Here is a 23,400-nt window from a genome sequence, read left to right as displayed (position 1 = left end):
GGAGTGGGGGTGACGTGGATTGGGTTGGAGTGGACTAGGGTGGATTGAGTGGACTAGGGTGGATTGGGTAGAGTAGGGTGGACTGAAGTGAAGTGGGATGGATCAGAGTGGTGTTGAGTGGATTCACTGGGGTTGGGTGGATTGGAGTAAGGTGAACTGGATTGGAGTGGGGTGGATTGGATTAGAGTGGGCAGAATGGGATGGAGTGGATTGGAGTGTTGCAGAATTGTCTTGAATGTGGTTGACTGGGGCTGGGAAGATTGTTTTGGGTTGGAGTGGGGCAGACTGGAGCGGGTCAGATTGTTTTGGACTGGAGTGGTGCAGGTTGGAGTGAGGCAGATTGTTTGGATTGGGGTGGGGCAGATGGTTGTGGAGCAGATAAGGGGAGGGTTGGGAGTATTGGAGGATGGTGGAGTGGGATGGAGTAGGGTGGAATGGCCTGGAGTGGGGCAGATTGTTTTGCATTGAAGGGGGCAGACTAGAGTGAGTGGGTTGGGAGTATTGGAGTGGGATGGGTAGGGTGGATTATATTGGAGTGTGGCAGTATGGACTGGAGTGTGGTTGATTGGAGTGGGGCACGACTGTTTTTGAGTGAAGTGGGGCAGAATGTTTTGGGTTGAAGTGGGGCAGAATGTTTTGGGTTGAAGTGGGGCAGAATGTTTTGGGTTGAAGTGGGACTGATTTTAGAGAGACCGATTGTTTTGTACTGTAGTGGGGCACATTGGTTTGGATTGCAGTGGGGCAGATTTTATGGATTATAGCGAGGCAGACTGGAGTGGAGCATATTGTTTTGGAATAGAGTATGCAGACTTTTAGATTGGAGTAGGAAAGACTGGAGTGGGGCAGATTGTCTTGGATTGGAGAGGGGCAGATTGGAGTGGGTGGGTTGAAAGTACTGGAGTGTGGTGGAATGGGATGGAGTGGGATAAAGTGGAAATGGAGTGTTGAGGAATGGTCTGGAATGTGGCTGATTCAAGTGGGGCAGATGGTTTTGGATTGAAGTGGGGCAGATTGTTTTGGACTGAAGTGGGGCAGAAAGGAGTGGGGCATATTGTTTTGGAATAGAGTAGGTAGCCTGTTTTAGATTGGAGTGGGGCAGACAGGAGTGGGGCAAATTACTTTGGATTGGAGCGGGGCAGACTGTTTTTGATTGGGGTGGTGCAGATTGGAGTGCAGTGGGTCGGGAGGATTGCGGTGTGGTGGGTCGGGAGGATTGCGGTGTGGTGGACTGGAGTGGATTGGGGTGAGGCGGGGTGGATTATGGCATACTACACGATTGTGTGTTAAAGTATAATTTTGAAAATTACACATAAGAAAGAAACAATGTTACTCTGCAATATTTATTGCAAGACAATAGTCATCTATTGAGTCCAGTGCCCACGAGCAAAAACAGAACATGAGTGCAAAGTGAGAAAAGAAGATTTGACAAAGAAAAAAAAAATATAGAAAATACAACTTTGCAATTTTGTTTGTCCAGCTGGACACGTTTTCGGTAGTCACATGCCTTCTGATTGTAGGGCACTAAAAGTGAAAAGAAGAAAATAGTACCTCAATCACATTGGGAGCAGCGGACAGTACTGATTAAGTTGAATCAATCAGTGCTTGGTCCCTGCTCCACGGATGGGAACAGAAATGATGATATGGTCTCCAGTGACTAATCAGAAGGCTTTAAAGAAGAGGGCCTTGCAAGCCAACAAACAGTAAGTTAAAGGTAGGCTCAAAGCCCTTTTCTAATTACAACAGCTTCTCACTAGTGATACGCATGCACTAGCGCATACCATTTCTGGCTTGACACTTTAAAAACAAAAAAGGGACTAAAATACAATTTTAGAGCCATTCACTATATGACAGAATAATGCACAGCATATGAATTCAGAAACTATTCAAGATGCAAAACTATTTTTGGTGGTTTTCATTTTTTTATGTAGCACTTTATGGAAGTGTATGCCCTGCTTTTTGGCTTAATTTTTACATAAGAGCAAACTCTTACTTTTTACCCCCTTCTCTACCAGGGCATCTTTCCCCTTGCAATTTCTCACCTAGTACAGCATTCTCTCACGTCCCTCTACCGTCCCGCTAGCCCCACCACCAATCTCCCCCTACCCAGATTGAGGAAGATATTTCTGAAACCGGTTGGTCTCCTTTGTCTGCATATTAGGTGATCGATGGTGGGGTTAGTGACGTCCTGGATATTGCCCCACAGCATTTTCCGGTGTATTTTGATGACACAATTTTCACTCCGCTTCAGCCGTCCCTCTGAGCATCATGATGATTATATATGCCAAAGGCTTTTCCAATGCCAGATGCTTTTAAAATGCAGCAGCATTCACAAAACCAACATCAGTGACTGGTTATCTCTAAGAAGAATATAGCTCTTGCACAGCACCACATTATGCTGCATCACACAACATGGCTGCCATCTTAAAGGACACTGTTTTCTGGACTTTAAAGATGACTGCCATGTTGCACCACACAACACAGAGACCATCTTGATGGTATAAGAATTAGGCTTTCAAGATGGCTGGTCACTGCTGTTGGCTTTGCCAATGCAAGCACACTTTAAAAGCATCCAATATAGATAAAACCAATAAGACAACCACAAAGTATTGACAAAAGAGATAGACTGGCTTTGTAATGCCCGTTATGACACGGAGCAACAGTTGCAGCATGAACCACGGATGGAGGTGATTAACTATGCAAAGTGCATGGCAGAAAGTAACCAACACACACAATTTTTTTTTTTTAAATGACAACAAAAATACCAATATACCATTTGGAATGCTCTGGATGTTGAAAAGATAAGTATAAAAACTTATGAAATTTTGATTTTATGAAGTATGGAATACGAAAAGGTAGCATTTCCATATTTCTCTAATTGTCACACCTGTGTTGTAGTTTATTTGTTTTGAAAAAGAACGGAAATAAAGAAGGAATATGAATAGAATCCCATACAAGAAAGGTAGCCCACTTGGAAACTGGTGTCTCAGAAGTAAAAGTAGGAGTATAGTGGTTTTGAAATTCAGTGTACATTCAAACACTACAGTGGAAGGTGGAATATAGCTAACGACAACTGTTTGAGAAACAAAGTTGAATTATATCACATTGGCAATTAAACTTGGTAAAAAAAAAATAGTTTGGTTAGACAGTGGATCAGAATATGCAGATATATGCTAGAAAGATGAAGTGCACGCAAGTCAGATTTTGACGGCTGCTTGTGTTGGTGAATCTGTGAAACAATACATAAGAGTTGAGGACTTCTGTTTAATCGCTGGTGGAATATTGCATGAACAGGTCTGTTAATTGCGCCAACTGAGAGGAGGCTATATGTATCTGAAGCTGTTGGTCATATGTATGTAGCACGTAGATGGGATTCAAGCAATTCATTCCTACTTTGAGTTGCATCACAAAATGTTACAACGTTCTTGAGGGTTCAGACTGGCAAATATGCCACACTTTGGTCTTAGGACTCAAAAGCCGCTGGACAATTTTAACTGCGTTAACTTTGGTAGTATAAAAACTAAGGTTATATCTTTTTATACTAATATTAACAAAAGGAAATGTAGATTTTCCAACATACCTCATAATTGGATTTCCCATTTAGTACAGACCCTTTATCTGTGGATGCCTTTCTGCTCAGACCATCTGCAGAAAAAAAAGTTAGACATTTTAAAGTTTCCCCTTTTATTAACAGTATTGGCTACTAGTCACTTAATTACCACTAGAGCAATATTTACCAACCTATGAGAAAAACTAGCAATTCCCCTTAAGTAAATGCAACCCTGTAAGATGGGAAAATTCTATAGAGTGAAGGGTTACTTGGGCGTAGCCTCTCTGTAATTGCTTCTGCAGATAAAGAAGCTGAATCACTGGATAATAAAAAGGTATTTACCCAGACAAAAAGCAATTAAGTAAAGTGAAACACTGGGATTAAAATTCAAGGATTGCTGTTCTCAAATCTGCGAAATAACTAATTGTCTAAAACATTTTACTACCCAGAGTATGTGCCTTCATTATGATCTATAAGACCTCTGTGTTCTGCTGGGCTTCACTGATTGTAGATAGAGGAAACATAAACCACTCTAAAATGGTTTTGCTTTAATCACCCACAATTTTGTGTTGGCTAAAACTAACTAGTGCCATCTAAAATCGTAATGCTATTTTTTTTGTATATAGGATAAGAACAAATGTCTGTACCAAATGCTAAAAAGAATAACAAAAGTCATAAGATATGCTGTTGGAAGATTAAAAATATATAAAATAATGAATGAATGTCAGGATTTCTAAAGCACGCAGCTACTCCAGGGAGTGTCCTGGCGCTAATTTGGAAAGTAAGAGGGTGCGAAGAGACTCATTAGAAAGTGAAAAGTCAGGTTTTCAGTTGCTTTCAAAAAGAACTCTGTCCATTTGGTGTAACTCAGCAGACATGCTGTTCCAAGCTTGAGTGCCCAAGAGGGAGAATGCTCTGCCTCCGATTTTTGCTCACTTTACCCTTAGAACTTTGACAAAGCGGCAGAGAGATGGTCGCAGAATTCTAAGGAGAGAGTAGAATTGAATCCTGGAGGACAGATATTCATGCCCAGACTGGTACAAAGCCCTGTGTATAAGGGTCAAGGTCTTGCGTAAAGAGTATTGGCACTGGCCAATCTGGCCAATACCAAGTCCAGGAGAACAGTAATCCTCGCGGCTAGGGTGAGGATTTGAAGAATTTCTTTGACCATTTGCATCAGACCAAAGCCTGTGTCAACTACCTTGTTAATTTGAACGTGTAGAGTGAGAGATTTGTCAATCTTAACAGCAAAGTTTCACTACTTCTGCTTTGGTGTTCGGTGGAGGTGCCTCAATCAGGCAATGAGCTTGTAGGTTAAAAGTGAAATTATGTCCACAGCTGAGAATCTCAGTCCAATCAGTGCTGCATTTCAGTTGATTAAAACCCATCCACTCAAAGACCGCAGATAAGCACAGTTTGATGGCATCTTGGTAGATTGGCTCATCTTTCTTAAAAGAAAGCAGTAACTGGGTGTCGTTGGTGTAGGAAACCATCTCGGCCACGAAAGACTCTACACTAGTGTTGCCAAGGGAGTCATGTGGATGTTAGACATAGTTGGGCTGACGGCCAAGCTCTGGGGCACTCCCAAAGAAACACTACTCTTCCTAGATGTAAAAAAAAGGTGGCAGCCAGACCTCTTCACATCTATCTTCGAGGAAGGGTCTCAGTTACTTTAGCGATGTGCCAATGATGCCTAGGTCATGAACACAGAAGCAGCAGCTTGGAGTGTGGGACGGTGCCAAAAGCGGCAGAAAGGTCTAACAGGACCAGGAGTATTTTACCACCAGCATCTAAAGTCTATCTATCTCTTCAGATACTTCCAGGAGCACCGTTTCAGAGCTATAATTAGGTCTGAGCACCGACTAGCTGAGAGCCTATTGGACTGTTTGTAGATGGAAAGCTGCTGATTCACACACTTCTCCACGATTTTAGAAGAAACTAGCAACAGGGAGATGGGTCTGTAGTTACTTGGAATATTGGGGTCTTGACCTTTTTTTTTTTTTTTTTTAAATGAGTCAAAATATTGGCCTGTTTCCAGAAGAAGGGGACAATCACAGACAACAGAGATCTAATAAGAAGGGAGTTCAACACTGGATTGGTGGCATCCACTCCTTTGCAAGAACAGACAGGAGTAAGGTTCAGAGCGAAAGCCTGATCGGAGACTTAGAAAAGCAAGTTTTTAATACTTCATCAAAATCTGGTTAAAAGACAAGACTACCCAGTTGATGGCGTCAGGAGGAGGAAAGCAGATGTCAGGAAGATTCACTGTTGAGACTACTCTGAATTTCTGCGATTTTATTCTTAACAAAAAAAAAGCCAGTTGTTCACACCACTGGGCCGAGGAATCTAAGCTATGGTGACAAGCTACAGGATCAAGGAATTTTCTCACAATTTTGAAGACTTCAGTTGACTTATTATCCACCTTATTTAACTTTTCCTCGTAAAAAATATTTTTAGTAAAGTTGATAAGATCAGTTTAACTTTTGAGTGCCAACTTATTTAATGCTATTCTCCAGCCTGTAACGGCTACGCCAGGCTCTTTTGGTGTTCTGACATTTTTTTTGTTGCCTGTCTAGGAGAGTCATTAAAACAGGGGCAAGAGGGCTTTGCTCTGCCTGTTGTGCGTCTCAGAGGATGGGATTCAATTCAAGCTGTTCTGCTGCGGAACCAACCCAATTGTCAAAAACCTGAATGTCTGAATCAAGTGAGCCATGAAAAACAGACACTGTTTTTTGAAGTGGTTAAACTGTACTGAGAAAACCTGGAGAAAGGACAAGGTTTGTCAGTGAAGGTGGAAGTATTGCGATTTCTGTGTGAACCTACCTACCACCCAAAATGGATTAGATAGTGATCAGTCCATGGGAGAGGGAGGAGTGTCAGACAGGCTTAAGTTTTTATTTGAGAAAAGCAGGTCAATAGTGTGCTCCCCCGTAATGCCTGGGATTAACAGATTGAGAAAAGCCAAGAATGGCCATGACAACGATAAGACTAAGGGCCTCACTACGACCCTGGTGGTCTTTAGACCCACAAGGTAGCAGTTTCGGTATGACCGCTGCCAGAGCGATGGTCTGACCACTTTGGCGGCGGTCTGACCGTCATATTAGGACCGTGGTGGTTGCGCCACTGTTGGACCGCCAGTTTACCTCCACAGGAGGGACTGGCGGTCGTAATCCTCCAGGGCAGAGCTGCAAGCCGCGCCGCCATGGGGATTACGACCCCCCCCTCCTCCAGCTTTTACATGGCGGTTATGCCACCATGTAAAGGCTGGCGGAGACAGGGTGCAGGGGGCCCCAGGGCAGCCCACGCACTTGGCATGGGCAGTGCAGGGGAACCAAGGTCAGCCCGGTGCATTAGCAGACAGTGAACAGCGCAATGGGTGCTGTGCCTCCTACGCACTGCAACATTGCCGCTGGTTGAGGCTGTTCCCCACAGGGCCAGCGGGCGGAAACACAGTTTCTGCATGCTGACCCAGCAGGGAACTAATAATGGGGTCCGCAGGAAGGCGGCTGCACTGGCAGCAACCTGACCTCAGGAGTTTGGCCGACGGCCTTTTCCGTTCGCCAAAATTATAATGACCTCTAAGTGTCTTTATCAGAGGCGGAATCCCACCGGATACTAAAATCAGAGTGTGAAAGTGCAGTAAGACCTGCAATGCCACTTCACTGCGGGAGTTAAGAAAAGGGCCAGCAGGGTCTGGGGTTTGATAGATCAGAAGGCCCCAAACTGACTGTTAGGCATTCAAAGTTAGGCAGAAGACAAGGGATTCTGCCTCTTATAGATCAATGGACTTAAAAAAAAAAATAAAAAAAAAAAAGAAAAGAAACTTGTGTACGGATATGTGGCCTTAAAGATAATAGCTATTCCTCCACCTCTACCATTGACCAGCGGTCAGGATTCCGAATCTTGTATCCCACTGGAATGGCAGTTTCCAGGAAAGGTCTGGATGAGGCAGACACAGGTTTCAGTGATAAAAAGGACTGCAGGTCTCTCATCACAGAGAAGGTCATGAATACAGACTGCATGCTTTGGCAGGGACCATACATTGACAAGAAGTGCTTTGAAGGGGGTTGTAGGAGGCTGGCCTGGCTTATAGTGGGTACCTTGTGGTACTTACACCTTGTGCCAGGCCCAGTTATCCCTTATTAGTAGATAAGTGTTCTAGCAGCTTAGGCTGATAGAGTAGCTATAGCAGAGCAGCTTAGGCTGAACTATGAGACATGCAAAGCTCCTAATATACCACTTATATCATATAGCACTATATCATAAAAAAACTCAATACTCAGAGTTACTAAAAATAAAGGTACTTTATTTTAGTGACAATACGCCAAAAGTATGTCAGAGGATATACTCCCTTACGAGGTAAGTAAAATACACAAAATTTACACACAAACCACAATGAGGTAAGTAAGACACTTAGAAATGTAATGCAAACACTTTAGAACACAATAGAATGCAATAGGAAAAAATAGGCCTAGGGGCAACACAAACCATATACTCCAAAAGTGGAAAGCAAACCACGAATGGACACCAGGCCTAGTGTAGCGAGTAGAGGGTCGCTGGGAGTGTAAGAAAACACTAAAGGTGTCCAAGATACCCCACCCCAAGACCCTGAAAAGTAGGAGTAAAGATACCCTACTACCCCAGAAAGACAGTAAAGTCGAGATAGGGGATTCTGCAAAGACAACAACTGACTGCAATGCACTGAAGACGGATTCCTGGACCTGAGGACTGCAAAGGAAAAGGACCAAGTCCAAGAGTCACGCAAGTGTCCAGGAGGGCAGGAGCCCACCAAACCCTGGATCAAGGTGCAAAAGGGCTGCCTCCGGGTGGAAGAAGCCGAAGATTCTGCAGATTATCATTCGGTCAGAAGATGTCCCACGGCGTGCTGGAGGATGCAGAGTTGTTTCCAAGCAGAAAGACCGCAAACAAGCCTTGCTAGCTGCAAGAGTCGCGGTTGAAGGTTTTGGGTGCTACCAGGGCCTAGGAAGGACCAGAAGGTCGCCCCTTGGAGGAGGAGACAGAGGGAGCGCTCAGCAACACAGAGCCCACGCAGAAGCAGGCAGCACCCGCAGAAGCACCTGAACAGGCGTTCAGAAGATCTGAGCACAGCGGTCGTCTCAGCACAACAAAGGAGGGTCCCACGAACTCGGAGATCAATGCATCGAGTTGGGCAATGCAGGACGGAGTGCTGGGGACCTGGGCTGTGCTGTGCACGAAGGAAGCCTTGCAAAAGTGCACAGAAGCTCTAGCAGCTGCAGTTCACGCAGTATTACTGTCTGGCGTGGGGAGGCAAGGACTTACCTCCACCAAATTTGGACAAAAGGGTCACTGGACTGTCGGGGACACTTGGATCCAGCTCCTGTGTTCCAGGGACCACACTCGTCAAGATGAGAGGGGACCCAGAGGACCAGTGATGCAGAGGTTTGGTGCCTGCGTTAGCAGGGGGAAGATTCCGTCGACCCACAGGAGATTTCTTCTTGGCTTCCAGTGCAGGGTGAAGGCAGACAGCCCTCAGAGCATGCATCACCAGGAAACAGTCGAGAAAGCCAGCAGGATGAGGCTCTACAATGTTGCTGGTAGTCTTCTTGCTACTTTGTGGTTTTGCAGGCGTCCTGGAGCAGTCAGCGGTCGAACCTTGGCAGAAGTCAAAGAGGGAAGTGCAGAAGAACTCCGGTGAGTTCTTGCATTCGTTATCTGGTGAGAAACCCACAGGAGAGACCCTAAATAGCCCTCAGAGGAGGATTGGCTACTTAACCAGATAAAAGCCTTCCACAAGTGGTCTCTGATATCACCTGCTGGCACTGGCCACTCAGAGGTCTCCATTGTGCCCTCACACCTCTGCATTCAAGATGGCAGAGGTCTGGGAGACACTGGAGGAGCTCTGGGCACCACCCCTGGGGCGGTGATGGACAGGGTCACTCCCCTTTCTTTTGTCCAGTTTCGCACCAGAGCAGGGGCTGGGAGCTCCCTGAATCAGTGTAGACTGGCTTATGCAAGGAGGGCACCATCTGTGCCCTTACTCCTCCAAAGCCCTTGACACCCATTTCCAAAGGGAGAGGGTGTAACACCCTCTCTCAGAGAAAATCCTTTGTTCTGCCTTCCTGGGACTGGGCTGCCCAGACCCCAGGATGGCAGAAACCTGTCTGATGGTTGGCAGCAGCAGTAGCTGCAGAGAAAACCACAGAGAGCTAGTTTGGCAGTACCCAGGGTCCATGCTGGAGCCCCGGGGATGCATGGAATTGTCCCTCCAATACTAGAATGGAATTGGGGTGACAATTCCATGATCCTAGACCTGTTACATGGCCATGTTCGGACTTGCCATTGTGAAGCTACACATAGGTATTGACCTATATGTAGTTCACGCGTGTAATGGTGGCCCCGCACTCACAAAGTCCATTGAATTTGCCCTGAACAATGTGGGGGCACCTTGGCTAGTGCCAGGGTACCCTCACACTAAGTAACTTTGCACCGAACCTTCAGTAAGTGAGGGTTAGACATACAGGTGACTTATAAGTTACTTAAGTGCAGTGTAAAATGGCTGTGAAATAACGTGGACGTTATTTCACTCAGGCTGCAGTGGCAGTCCTGTGTAAGAATTGCCTACCTCCCTATGGGTGGCAAAAAAATGCTGCAGCCCATAGGGATCTCCTGGAACCCCAATACCCTGGGTACCTATGTACCATATGCTAGGGAATTATAGGGGTGTCCCAGTGTGCCAATCAGAATTGGTAAAATTAGTCATTAGCCTGCAGTGACAATTTTAAATGCAGAGAGAGCATAAACACTGAGGTGCTGGTTAGCAGAGCCTTAGTGATAAAGTTAGGAACCACACAGGGAACACATACAGGGCCCATGTTATGAGCACTGTGGTCCTGGAAGCAGGATCCCAGTGACACAGGCAAAAACAAACATACATACAAGTAAAAATTGGGGTAACATGCCAGGCAAGATGGTACTTTCCTTCAAGGGTTTATTAGGGTCAGTAAAGATGCTGCCACATTTAATACTAAAAGGGGTACCTTATGCTCCCAGCTACATACATAGTGTGCAGGCGAAAGGAGTATCTGCTCCTGAGGCGATTGGTATGTAGGGACAAGAAGTAGGTTTGTTAAGCGCAAGAAGTTCTTCTTTAAAGGACTTCAAGCTTACCTTGGAATTTTGCAAGAAAGGAGCATAGCGGCTAGCTCTGGCCACGTCCTGAACAGTGACGGGCACAGGTGGGCTTGTCTTCGGTACGGGCCCATTTTAAATAGCGTGGGGAGAGCCGAGCAAAGGGTAAGCTGCCTGCCCACTATCAACAATGGGGCGGGGAAAACAAAGAAACACAAGTCGCAAACACGAGTCGCAAGTCCCCCAAAACACGCAAACATTCAAATTTAATAAGATTGATAGACGTTCCTCGCCTAAAAATTCCTGAAAGCCAACTAATAAATAAAATCACCAATTTTAAAAGTGAGGCTATTAAAGTTGCAGCGGATTTGTTTTTTGTTTTTTACAAAAAAGAATGGTAGAAAACAAAAAAGGGACAGGAGAGCAAAAAGTAACCTGCTTATGAGATAGTGTTTTATACATGAGAAAGTGAAGAAAGAAAACTAAACGTTATGTGCTGCAGTAGAAAAAGTTAATTTGTTAACACTATCTCTCCCATGTTAGTATCTTAGAAAATTGTGCATGCTCTTTAAAGGTTACCTCGATGTCTCTTGACTAATAAGAAAATAAAGATATGCAAAGGTGATAGCAGGGCAACAATTAAAGGCATATGAGTACATTGTAAAGATACTCAAAATACAGAAGACTCCTTGAACTAGATTCAAGAATGAGTGGGCTGGGAATTAAGAATGGGGATTTTAACCTTAAGTGTTTGGGTGTGCATTTCGTCAAATGCACATCAAGAGTTAGGAGTTAGAAAAGAAACTAAAATATTACGTCTCAGAAACACAGAACTAAAAACAATCCCATGAGATATTGCATATCAAAACAAATTCCAGATTAACTTGATTACTTGCTAAGAAACCAGAAAAGAACAGAAGACCATCAGTAGCAAGGTAATGAGTCACTTAATGCTTCTCAGAGGAAAATACTTTTAAACGGGAGCCCCTCAATTATGGTACTTTTGCATAACAATTCATTGAACAATTTCTCATGTCACAATTTAAAATGTATTAACAAATTTAAAAAAAGATAGAATAAGATTCCTAAATAATGTTTTATAGCTGTATGCATTGATGTCTTCTTAAGACAAAAAAAAAATATAGGCATCATGTGTTTACTTCTCTTCTAACAAGACAATGGAATAGCAGGATTCTTTAGTGTGACGGGCATGCCATGGCTGTGGAGTAATCAGCAGCATTAATGTACATCAGTGTGGCTTGCATTCGCCACCTTAAGCAACACAAAACTATGTCATGAAAGGCCTACTTATTATTGAGGGTTGCACTTACTGTTGAAACTTGAGTCTCTGCGCCAAGCAGGCCTTCTCAGACTAGTGGCCGCACACGTCTGCCTACTGGCAGTGCCTTCTGCCGTGAGTGAGGATCTTAGATGCGTGTCAGTTATATTTAAGCCATTCTAAATTACAGTCTTTGGCCCTTTTCCTGTATTGAATGTTGCATCGGGTCTTCTATTTCATCCCATTGTTGGTAGGTGTACCTATTTAGCTAGGCGTTAGATTTTGAAATGCATCACTGCCAGTTTTTCCGTTTTTCAGCGCATGTCCACTCGCTTACTTCCCTAGTTTTTTCTTTTGAGGGAGAAGAAGTGATTCCAAGAGAAAACATGATTTTGTCTGATTCTCCTCTAGATGCTCCCCAAAAGGTCCACTGCCCTCTTTATTAAGGTGCGGATATCACAATGACCTTGGGAGGTAAATGTCTAGATGTGCAGGAGTCGGCCCCCTCTTAAGGAGAATCTGTTACAAATCTTCCCTCACTTTTGTAACTTCTCCTCCCTGGAATGATTCCTACTCAATTTGGCCCCGGTGAAGTTCAAGACTGCAATTAAGTGGGCTCTTGTTCACTTGTCTTTTCACTCACTGATTTGCGCGGAATTCAGAAGGTTTTCAGGGAGTTGTTTAAATACTTCTTCCTCCTTAGGGCCTTCATTTTGGCCTCTTGGTTTTCTTTCTTCCTTTCGATGTTGAGGGCATTTAGGCTGATTTTGAGAGGTGCAGGCTTTCTTGAAACTTTCCTTTTCATTGCTACTCTTTTATAGCGTCTAACCATGCAGTTTATATAGGCTCTCTGAACACTGAGCATACCAGACCTACACAACAGAGTAAAAGAGTTGCACAATCAAGCTCAACTGCTATATGAAATCCAAAGAGCTTCCCTAGAGGTTAGTGTTTAGTAGGGACAATGAGGTCTCTAGAAGGCACTGTGCTTCACACTTCTTGGCCTCCCTATGCCAACAACCTATAACAGATTGTCTGAGCCTTGCAGCTCTTTTCTCTTAACATGCCCCAGACCCTTGTCATCATTCCTTAGAGCACTGTTATTAACTAATTGATCACCACTACAGAAAAGTAGCTCCTGCATCTAAGTATTTCTATATAGTACAATGTTTTTGCCATACCCATTACAATTTGGTACAACTCCTAAGTAACATAAAACCACTCTAACTCTTTATTCACTAGATAATCTAAAATAAAAGATTGCGCAAGGAGGGACAACAAATTGTTTTGTAAGACTATTTTCTTTGAAAACAGTAGATGGACGGGTTAGCTTTGTGTTTGGGGACCTTACTCTGAAACACTGGAAACATGGGCTGGGCAACACTTTTTGCTTCGTAAGAAATGTTCTTGCATGCTTTGCTTTTCCCCAAAAGGACAAAGATAGACCACAATGTTACTCTACAGATTCCTAAACAATTTAAATGTTTCTACTACTGGATTCTCTAGCTGTTGCTCCATTTAATTAAAGAAACATCTTTGATTTTTCTTTTGGAATTTGTTTGCTAAATCCACGCTTAACATTATCTGAACAATCAAAAAAGAAAAGATTGCATTTGCATGGGCACTTTTGATAGATTTCTCGGTTTAAAAAAAAATCTGGGACTGCACAGATGCATGGAAAAAGTAAGCCCTTTTAATATTATTGAAGATTCCATGATGGACAAGCCAATTCACAGATCACAAGCTGGACAACTGTGACAAATAATACGCAATGATATTTAAACCTAGTTGAGATCTCAATTCCGTGTGGGTGGGAAGTAAGCTAAGGAAAAGTGTAACCCCCCACCTCTAGACCCTGATGCAGAATGCAGACTTCTCTGGCTGTAAGGAAGCCAGGGACAGGAATTGTCCCTATAAATCATATAAATTATAAATGGTGTGACTACACAGACTGTTGAAGAGTTACTATGGATTTAGGGTGCTCCTGTGTTTTTTGGTTTCTCCACCTATGATTTTGTGGTGATACAGCTGCGTTATACATCATTGAAGAGGAACAAAGCAAAGAACACTAATTAGTGGAGCACAATGATAATAATCATTCTGTGGTAAGGAATGGATGGACAACATAATTATCAATGAGGTTAACTGGGTTTTACGGCCATGTGCCACAGGCACTGTTGGTGTATGAAAGCACGTTGTTCACCTTGTTACTGTTCTCCTTCTGTTTGATGGAAAACAGTCAGGGGGTGCGGAAAACTGCACATCAAGACTAATTTATGTTAGATAAGAATAAAATTCAGTTAAAAAACAACTAAAAATCAGGAAAGAACACTAAAAATTCAGGATGTCAACAAAAATAATTCAATAACCACAAATGAAACAGACCTAACTCTTGATGCTTGTCTCATATTCAAGATTTTAATACCTGGAATGCTAGATGTCAAAGATTTCAATCGAACCTTCTCACTGAAGCTGAAAGGACAGAAATGAACAAAATCAAACATTTTGACAGATGATACCTAGAAGCAATAAGACACGGAAAGAAATAGGAGAACAAACATGTACTACATTACACAATACAAAGTTACTTACCTCCAACATTTTCAGCACGTTGCCAGCTTCTACGTTCCAGAAGATGAAGGGCATGGAGATTATGTCAGATATGGTTTCATGTGACGTTCTTGGCTAAAGATCTACATGTTCAAATTGCACAGTTTTGAATAATTGCATATCCTGAAGGAATCTCTCTTGGCAGAGTCAGCATAAAACATTTCAGAAATCAGTTGACTCATACTAGAGTGAAACCTGTAACAGAGTAGCTACAACTACCCTACATGACTCTGAATAGTGCAAAGACAATCTAATTAAACAGACTGCCTGCCATGATAACGCAAAAGGAGTCATAACCAGCCACAAAAACACCTGAGTAACACCCCAGTATTTTTATACTGTAATGGTATGTTTGACATAATAGCATCTAAAGATAACTATATACTAAGGTAACACATTAACTTGCTAAATTAAATCACTGGGCTGTCTTCTATAATCGTTTGACATTCTTTGAAATGCAAGATCTCAGTTGTGCTCTCAACTAATGTTATGATAGCCAAGTTGGGAACTCTAATTGCAATGCAATAGGTCTTACATTTATGAGATTAGAGCTACTGGTGCTGTAAATGACAATGTCTTTTGGTTTTGAGTGTAGTGGATGTATAAACAGAGACGCAGCTGCAGCACTGTCTGATGGAGTAAGAATGGGATTCACACTAGGAACAGAGAAGCAGCTAGCAGTACTGCCTAGAGGGCTTAGAATGAGGAATTACTGGCGGGACCAGAGAAGCAGCTAGCAACACTTCCTAGAGGACTAAGAAGGAGGAATTACCACTGGGACCAGAAAAGCAGGTTCAGCATTGTCTACGGGACTAAGAATGAGGAATTACCACTTGGAACAGAGACACAGCTGCAGCACTGCCTAGAGGACAGAATAGGGGATTTACTGACAGAAGCAGTTGCAGCACTGTCTAGGGGACAAAGGATGAAGAATTACCACAGTGAACCGAGACACAGCTGCAGCACTGCTTAGAGGGCTTGGAATGGTGGAGTTGCTGACGGGACCAGTGAAGCAGCTAGCAGCACTGCCTAGAGGACCTAAAATGAGGAATGACCACTGGGACCAGAGAAGCAGCTATGAGCACTGCCTAGATGATTTAAAATGAGGAATTACCAAAAAGATATTAAAAAAAACAAAACTGCCTTAGCACTACATAGGTAGTACTGAGGATGGCAGTGGGTCGTCTTCAGCACTGAATAGGTTAAACATCTGCTTACTTTAAACCACTTCATAATCAGGCTTGCTCCTTTGGGGTAACATTTAATAGTAAACACATCATAACTAGGTCATAACATACCTTTTGCCAATGGACTACACAATCGTATAGCCTTTACCAATGGCTTGTCGCGGCAGCCAACAAAGGCCTCCTGTATTGCACATAAGCTGGGAAACATCAGGCATGCAGTCATAAAATTACAAACATACACAAAATTACAGTTTGCTAAATAAAATACAACCCCTATGAAAAAGGCCTAACCAGGCTTATCAGTCAATCTTCAAATCCATGCGTTTTTAAGAGGGTGTAACCAATATCATCTTGCTTAATATTGGAATCTGTGCGTTTCAATGTAACAAAATATACTTCTACAACCTTTAGTGAAGTATAAAGACAATCCACTCTCAAAGGTCTGTTGACTTTAAAAAATGCTTATCAAAACAGGCTTACTATTGACACAACTTTACATAATAATCATAGCAGACCTATGGAATTTGACAAATTTTATAGGAGAACCAATCAGACCTATGCCCTGTATCACTGGTTTGTTGTCACCACGACCAGCCCATGCAAACTGAATTCTATGTAAGCTTCCCTACAAGGCAATTTTCAAGCATAGTGTCAGTAAATTAAAATATACAAAAACTTACAGTTGGCAAATCATTATACAAAGCCTCCTAAGAAGTTGATACAAAGATTATCAATTGCAATATTCTCCCAGGAGGGTAACTGGAGGGTGGGAGTGAGCCGGTGGTTGGGTTAAAAACCAACACCAGAACTTTTGCTTTCTATTGCAATGTGTGGAAAGCCATAGAACGCAATACCGGTTAACAGGCTTTAACACAACGTGATAACCCACCCTTAAAGATCTATTGGCTTGAACGGACAAGTTTCTTACCTTCGGTAAAGCCTTATCTGGTAGAGAATATGGCCCTGATTTAGCTACTAGAAATTACACCGTCACAATGGTGATGCGTATCCAGTCCACCGAAATCTAATCCCATTGGCTATAATGGGATTTAGATTATGGCAGACAGGAAATTTGTTACCGCTGTGATTAAGTAATCCCTTCACCATTATATAAATCAGGCCCTTTATCTAGCTGCAGATTCCTTATCTTTGAGTTCTCCCAAGGCGTCAGACTGGACCCGGAAGATTTTTTGTGAGCAGCACCCCTGCTTATTGGTAGATGGAGTCGTTGGCATTGTCCGCACCGGATTTGACGCTGAGGGTCCAATATAGGTGCCACTGAGGTGCAATGACGTCAGTTTCTTTTCACAACTTTCCACGCCAGAAGTACACAGCTATGAAGAACACAGACTCCTGCCCCTAGAAATCAGTTTGTAGAGAGAGGAGGATGGGTGGGTCAATAAGGAATCTGCAGCTAGATATTGTCTCTACCAGATAAGGCGTTACCAAAGGAAAGTAACTTTTCCGACTAATAGAGACTTCTAGCTGCAGATTCCTTACCTTTAAATAGACACTCAAGTAACACCATACCCAGAGCTGGGTGTGCAAACCAAGTTCAAACAAGAAAGTCCTGCAGGACCAAACGGGCAAAGTGCCCGTCCCTATGGACCCGACTGTCAAGGCAGTAGTGTGTGGTAAATGTGTGCAGGGATGCCCATGTTGCTACCTGACAGAAGTTCTAACGCAGTGGTCGCAACTTTAGCGCAGGTAGAAGGAGCATACAAACACTGGGGGCGTTGCTTCCTGACCAGCGTGTAGCAGATAATGCAGAAAAGGACCAATCTGGATAATCCGCTTCTGCACTGTCCAACCTTTCTTCGTGCCCACATACACTATCCAGAACTTTTTTGTACGATCAAGGAAGAACATCAACGCTCTTTTTGAGTCCAGGCAGTGAAGTCCCTCTTCTTCCTCAGAAGGATGTGGGGTGCATAAAAAGTAGGCAAGGTAATGGAGTGACCTACATGAAAGGGAGTAACTACTTCTGGCAGATAAGAGGCCCTCACGCGAAGCACCACTTTGCAAGGATAGACAGAAAAACAGGGCAGCATAGATGACAATGCCTGGAGCTCACTCACTCTGCGGGCAAATGCAATGGCCACAAGGAAGGCTGTTTTCAAAGTGATAAGCTTAAGAGGACAATTGTGGAGAGGCTTGAAAGGAGCGCATATCAGAAATATCATAACCAACTTCAGATCCCATTAGGGCATAATGACTGGGGATGGAGGAAAAATATGTGCAAAACCTTTAAGAAACCTATGTACAATATGAGACTTAAAGAAAGTTGATCAGACAACCTCAAAAAAGCAGAAATAACAGACCACTCTCCCTTAGGAGTGGCCAGAGAAGAGCCCTGATGGGTGTTGGGGGGGGAGGGGGATTGACAGACTTATCTGTGCACCATGCCACACATTTCCTCCAACGACAAGTGTATGCAGTTTTGGTGCAGGGGCCAAGATTATATTTCAGACTTTGGGAGGGAGGTCAAAGGCTGTCAACTGTCACAGCTCAATCTCCATGCCAGAAGGTGGAGCGTGGACGGGCTCGGTGCAAATATCTCCTCTGCTGCTGCAACAGAAGATCCTTGCGAAACGGCATTCTGATCACAGAATCAATGGACATGTCAAACAGCTTGGTATACCAGACTCTCCTTGCCCAGTCTGGAGCCACAAGGATTACTTGGGCCCGGTCATTCCTGATCTTCTTGAGAACTCTGGGCAGATGTGTTATAGGCAGAAAGACCTACAGGAGGCCTGAGCTCTACATGAGATGAAAAGCACCTCTGCACGATTGTCACCTTGGAAAATCCAACGTGCAAAGCTGCTAACATTGAGCATTCTCAGCAGAGGCCAACATATCTAACCAAGGCTCCCCCCCACTGCTGAAAGACCTTGCACCACCTCCACATGGAAACACCATTTGTGATCCAGAGAGCCCGCCTGATGTTGAACCATCAGGGATATGCCCTGCTGTTCCAGCCATGTCCAGAGGCACAGACCTCTTGCCAAAGGGTCCACAATCCCACCCCACTTCTTGCAGGACCATACGGGGGTGATGTTAATGAACACCTGCATCAGCATTCACTTGAGAGTTGGAAGAACGGCTTTCAATGCCAGCCAGATTGCACTGAGCTCCAACATACTGATGTGGCGTCCCGCTTCAGCCAGAGACCAGATGCCTCAGATCTCCACCTCTCCTAGGTGGCCACCCCATCCCAGAAGTTACACATCTGTAACTGTAAGAACTGGTTGGGGAAGGGATAGGAATCTGCCTCTGACCCAATCGTGCTTCGTTAACCACCACTGCAGATCTTTCGCAGTTCCCTCCAAGATCTGGACCTTGTCTGAGAGATTCCCCTGATGCTGCGCCCACTGGAACTTCATGTCCCATGGCGGAGCCTGCATATGCCATCTGGCATGTATCACCAGCAGGATGGAGGAGGCCATGAGGTCCAGCAGCTAAAGTCATTCTCACTGAAATCCAGTATAGGAGGGAGGCTGGAATATCTGTATCATACCCTGAATATTCTGGACTCACCACAAGGGAGGATACGCACAAAACTGCACTGTGTTTAGAACAGCTCTGATGAAAGTGAGTGTCTGAGAGAGAGTCAGGTGTGACTTCGGTACGTTTAAAATGAACCCCAGCAAATGCAGGAGGTCTGCCATAGTCTGGAGGTGGGAGACGACAGCCTAGGCATCAGTCATCGAGATATGGGAAGACTGAAACCGCTAATCTCCGCAAATGAGCTGCAACCAACGCCATCACCTTGGTGAACACCTGAGGGGTGCTGTTAAGGCTAAAGGGGAGCATGGTGAACTGAAAGTACTGGCCTACTGTGAACCGCAAGTATCGTCTGTGGCCAGGTGGGATGGGATGTGAAAATAAATATCCTGCAAATCCAACGCTACCATCCAGATTCCTGGGTCCAGAGCAGCTAGAATCTGAGCCAATGTGAGCACCCTGAACTTCTTCTTGAGGAAGAGATCAAGGGACTGAAGATCTAGGATAGGACAGAGAGCCTTGTCCTTTTTGGGGGACCAGAAAGTAGTGGTAATAGCAACCACAGCCTACTTCTGGCATAGGAATCCTTCCTATGGCTCCCTTGGCCAAGAGAACTGTATCTTCCTTGCAGAGAAGCGACAAATGACCCTTCGTCATCCGATCGTAGGACGGTGGCATGGTTCGAGTGGTGGCCTCCAAGGAGAGGTAGTAGCCCCTTTGGACTATCTGCAACACCCACCTGTTTGACATAATGGATTTCCAGCAAAGCAGGTGATGGTGAATCTAGCTACCGACTGGCCCATGTAGGCCACTGCAGAGGGGAGGGGGTTTGGAGGGTGCTAGACTGACCAGACCGCTGGCCACCTGACCCACTAGGTCAGTGGGTCCTGCACCCTTGGCAACACAAAGGCTAGGCAGCATGTGCAGCAGATTGGCTGACGGGGAATGGGCACGGATAAAGACCCCTTCTGTAGCCACAAAAGGCAGTCTAAGAGAAATTAGGGGCCGCCGTGAGCTCCAAGGGCCTGGCCGTAGTCTGAAAGTCTTTGAAGCGCTCAAGTGCGTGTCTGCCTGGACTCCGAACAGACGTGTGCCATCAAAGGACATGTTCATGAAAGCCTGGACATCCCCGAAAAAGCCAGATGTGATCAGCTAGGTGTGGCGCCTCAGGACCACCATTGAAGAAACCAATGTACCTATTGAGTCAGTCGTGTTAAGTTCAGAAGGAATTGTGAACTTTGCCGTGTCTCTCCCGTCTGCAACAGCCTGAGAGAGTACAGTCATTGACTCCTTCAGGACCTGCGGCAGCACTTGCACAACCAAATCCCACAGCGTGTTGGAATAACTGCCCAAAAGGCCTGCGGTGCTAACGGATTGCAATGCAAGGCTGGTGGAAGAAAACATCTTCCCAAGTGAATCCAACCTTTTGCATTCAGTGTCCTGGGAAGCGGAAGGGAGCACCCTGGGAGGTAGATTCTTGGACCACGTGCGGGCGATAGCGGCGGGCAATCGTCTTGTTCACAGGAGCCCCCCTGTGCTTGCGTTGGTACAGGTAACCCAGTAGGCCATCAGTGAGGACCTCACTGAATGGGAAGAGGGTTTCTGAGGTGGAAGCTCCTGGTTGCAGCACCTCTGTCAATAGATCAGTCTTGATTCCCACTGAGAACAGTTGAAGGTCTAGGACGTCAGCTGCGCTCCTCACCACCAGAACGTGCGAGCTCCCTCCTCCGTAGCCATGCCTGGGGAAGAAAGCATGGCAGTATCTGGAGAAGCGTCCAGTCTGCTGGCCTCACTATGGTCTTGATGCCAGTCCACTGCTTCATGGGGCTGGTATTCTAAAAGTTCCAATGGCCCTTCTGATTTATCCCCGAAGTCTAGCCCATAGGAAAAGGGTGCAGGATCCGAACAAGGAGGCAAGGCTCCTACCGGTGTCTATGTTGGCGTTGTACGACGTCCATCTGGCTCCATGTGGATTCAGGGATTACAATGGAGATTGCACCGCCCCTGGGTACAGGCGGCACGGGAACTGGCATCGGGAAAGGTTGAGGTGGCATGACCAGTACCGGTCCCGATCCAGGACTGGATTTTTGAGAGCCCCTAACCGCTGAGGTTGAAGCTGCCAATGTGGAACCTGAAGGTGCTTCAGTGGGATTGGTCTGCCAAAAAATGAGGCGCATGGCCTCAGAGAAATCTTGGGAGTTTGGCAGGGGTGTCTCTGACTCCTGGAAACTCAAGGAGATGCGGAGTCGGCCCAGACTCTGCAGAACGAGGCCTAGAGCGTCAATGTTTCCTTGTCTTGACGGCTGACGGACGAGAAATCGAAGATCTCATTTACTTCTTGGATTTTTTCTTGTGCCTCGACTTACTCGATCATCCCAGGGTCTTCCTCTCGACCAGGACCTCAACTTGTGGAGTCAAGAGCTGGTCTACCATCAGCTTCAGGGACTGCTCCCTCAAAGCTTTCGGATGCACAGACCGGCACTCTGAGCATGACTTTGGATCATGGTCACGCTGTAGACACCAAAGCTACATGAGATGTGGATCCGTCCATCGCCCAATAACACGATCTGCAAGACTTGAATCTGGTCTTTCTAGAAGACATCCTCGACGCACCAAGAGTAAAACTCAAAAAAGACTTGACAAAAAGTTAAACAAAGCCAGTCAAAAATTGACTGAGGAGTAGCTCTCTTCGGATCAGCACTTTGCTGGCGCGGAAAGAAAAGAACTTACGTCAGCGCACCTGGATGGCACCTACATAGGGTCTGCGACGTCATATGCAGGACAGACAATGCTGACGACGGACGATGTGCTGATTGACGCCACCTACTGGCATGCAGGGGTAATGCTCACAAAAATGTTCTGGATCAAATCTGATGCTTGGGGAGAACTCAAAAGGTAAGGAATCTGAAGCTAGAAGTCTCTATCAGATACACGCTTTACAATAAATAAATCATGCCTACTGCATTTGTTGTATATTTTCATGAATAAATAGGCCTCAGACATAACTTTTTCCAATAAATGAATAAAGACAGCCTTTCTCATTGCTAAGTCAACCTTAACAGCCGAGGCCTACCGTATTCCGCATAAGCAATCTCAAAAGCCAGGAACTTTCATGCAGTCATAAAATTACAAATATGTACAAAATACAGCTGGCACAACAATATAAAAGCTTCCTAAAGCCGCATAACAAGTTTTCTCAATGGGCAAGTGTATTCATTTGCCACAATAGGTAACCAACACCAAAACCCTGGGGCACTTTAGTAAATCGGTGAGATTCCCTGGAACTAGGTACCAGTCCACATATTATAACAGAGAAGTGACATTCAACTCCTATGGGCCTACTGGATTTAACAGACATTTCACAATAAATAAATCTGGTCTAATGTCTGGTGAATGACATGTCATCATAACCAACTTAGTCCAGCTATGCCAAGCATAAACTTTCCCACATGGTAAAAAGTGAAATACAAGTAGTCTTTTTCCAGAGAAAGCATGTCGTCCACCCAATGAAAATCTGTATTAAAAAAAATTATTACTTGGGCGAAGCAAAAGGCCCTCTCTCAAAACTGCTTCTTAAATGTCTTTTTTCTGTTGTTAACGCAGTTTGGCGATAGCTACGCTTTCAAGCCAGACCTAAAAACAGGCTTTGTGATTCCCTGGCCGCTGAATTAAAGGAAGACACTCCACTGGAGGCACCAGTACGCAGCTAACACAGTTATAATGAGACGCGAGGTACAAAACCCGACTGCTACAGTTGCATGTATGCACCTCATGACCAGATGCATATTTCCAAATAAGTTTCTGTGCAGCAAAGAAAACAGTGTGAATGTCAGTAGTGCTGAGACTTTTTAGATGGCAGAAGCAGCATTAAGTCTTTGTCAGAAGTCTATGACAATAGGAAAGAAAAAAGTGAAAGAGTCAACTGGAACAAAAAAGCAAGGAAGAAAGAGTAGACAAAAGAAAGAAAATAAATAGAGAGCATGGAAGAACGAAAGCTAAAAAGAAAGTTATAAAGAACTATAAAAAGCCTAGAAAGTGCAAGAAAGAAAAACGAACATGAAAAGGAGAAAGTGCAAAAAAGAAAGCTAAAAGTGCAAAAAAAAAAAAAGAAAGTGTAAGAAAGAAGGAAAAGATACAGTTAGCATGGAAAAAAGGAACGAAAA

At 44.5% G+C, this 23,400-nt stretch overlaps 1 protein-coding gene across 2 annotated transcripts in view; it reads right to left on the bottom strand.

Annotated features, from left to right (window-relative positions):
- Positions 1-23,400, bottom strand: part of ATF7IP2 (activating transcription factor 7 interacting protein 2) — a 239,021-nt gene that overhangs the window by 81,843 nt on the left and 133,778 nt on the right. For both annotated transcript variants that reach the window (XM_069210411.1, XM_069210412.1), the window contains exons 7-8: positions 14,362-14,408; positions 3,578-3,642 (exon numbers count right to left, since the gene is read on the bottom strand). In XM_069210411.1, coding sequence (XP_069066512.1) covers positions 3,578-3,642; positions 14,362-14,408 — 112 coding nt within the window. The remainder of the gene's footprint in view (positions 1-3,577; positions 3,643-14,361; positions 14,409-23,400) is intronic.

Source organism: Pleurodeles waltl, chromosome 10, assembly GCF_031143425.1.
Source record: "Pleurodeles waltl isolate 20211129_DDA chromosome 10, aPleWal1.hap1.20221129, whole genome shotgun sequence".
In the NCBI taxonomy this organism is placed as follows: Eukaryota; Metazoa; Chordata; class Amphibia; order Caudata; family Salamandridae; genus Pleurodeles; species Pleurodeles waltl.
This window is presented reverse-complemented; position numbering and strand designations above follow the sequence as displayed.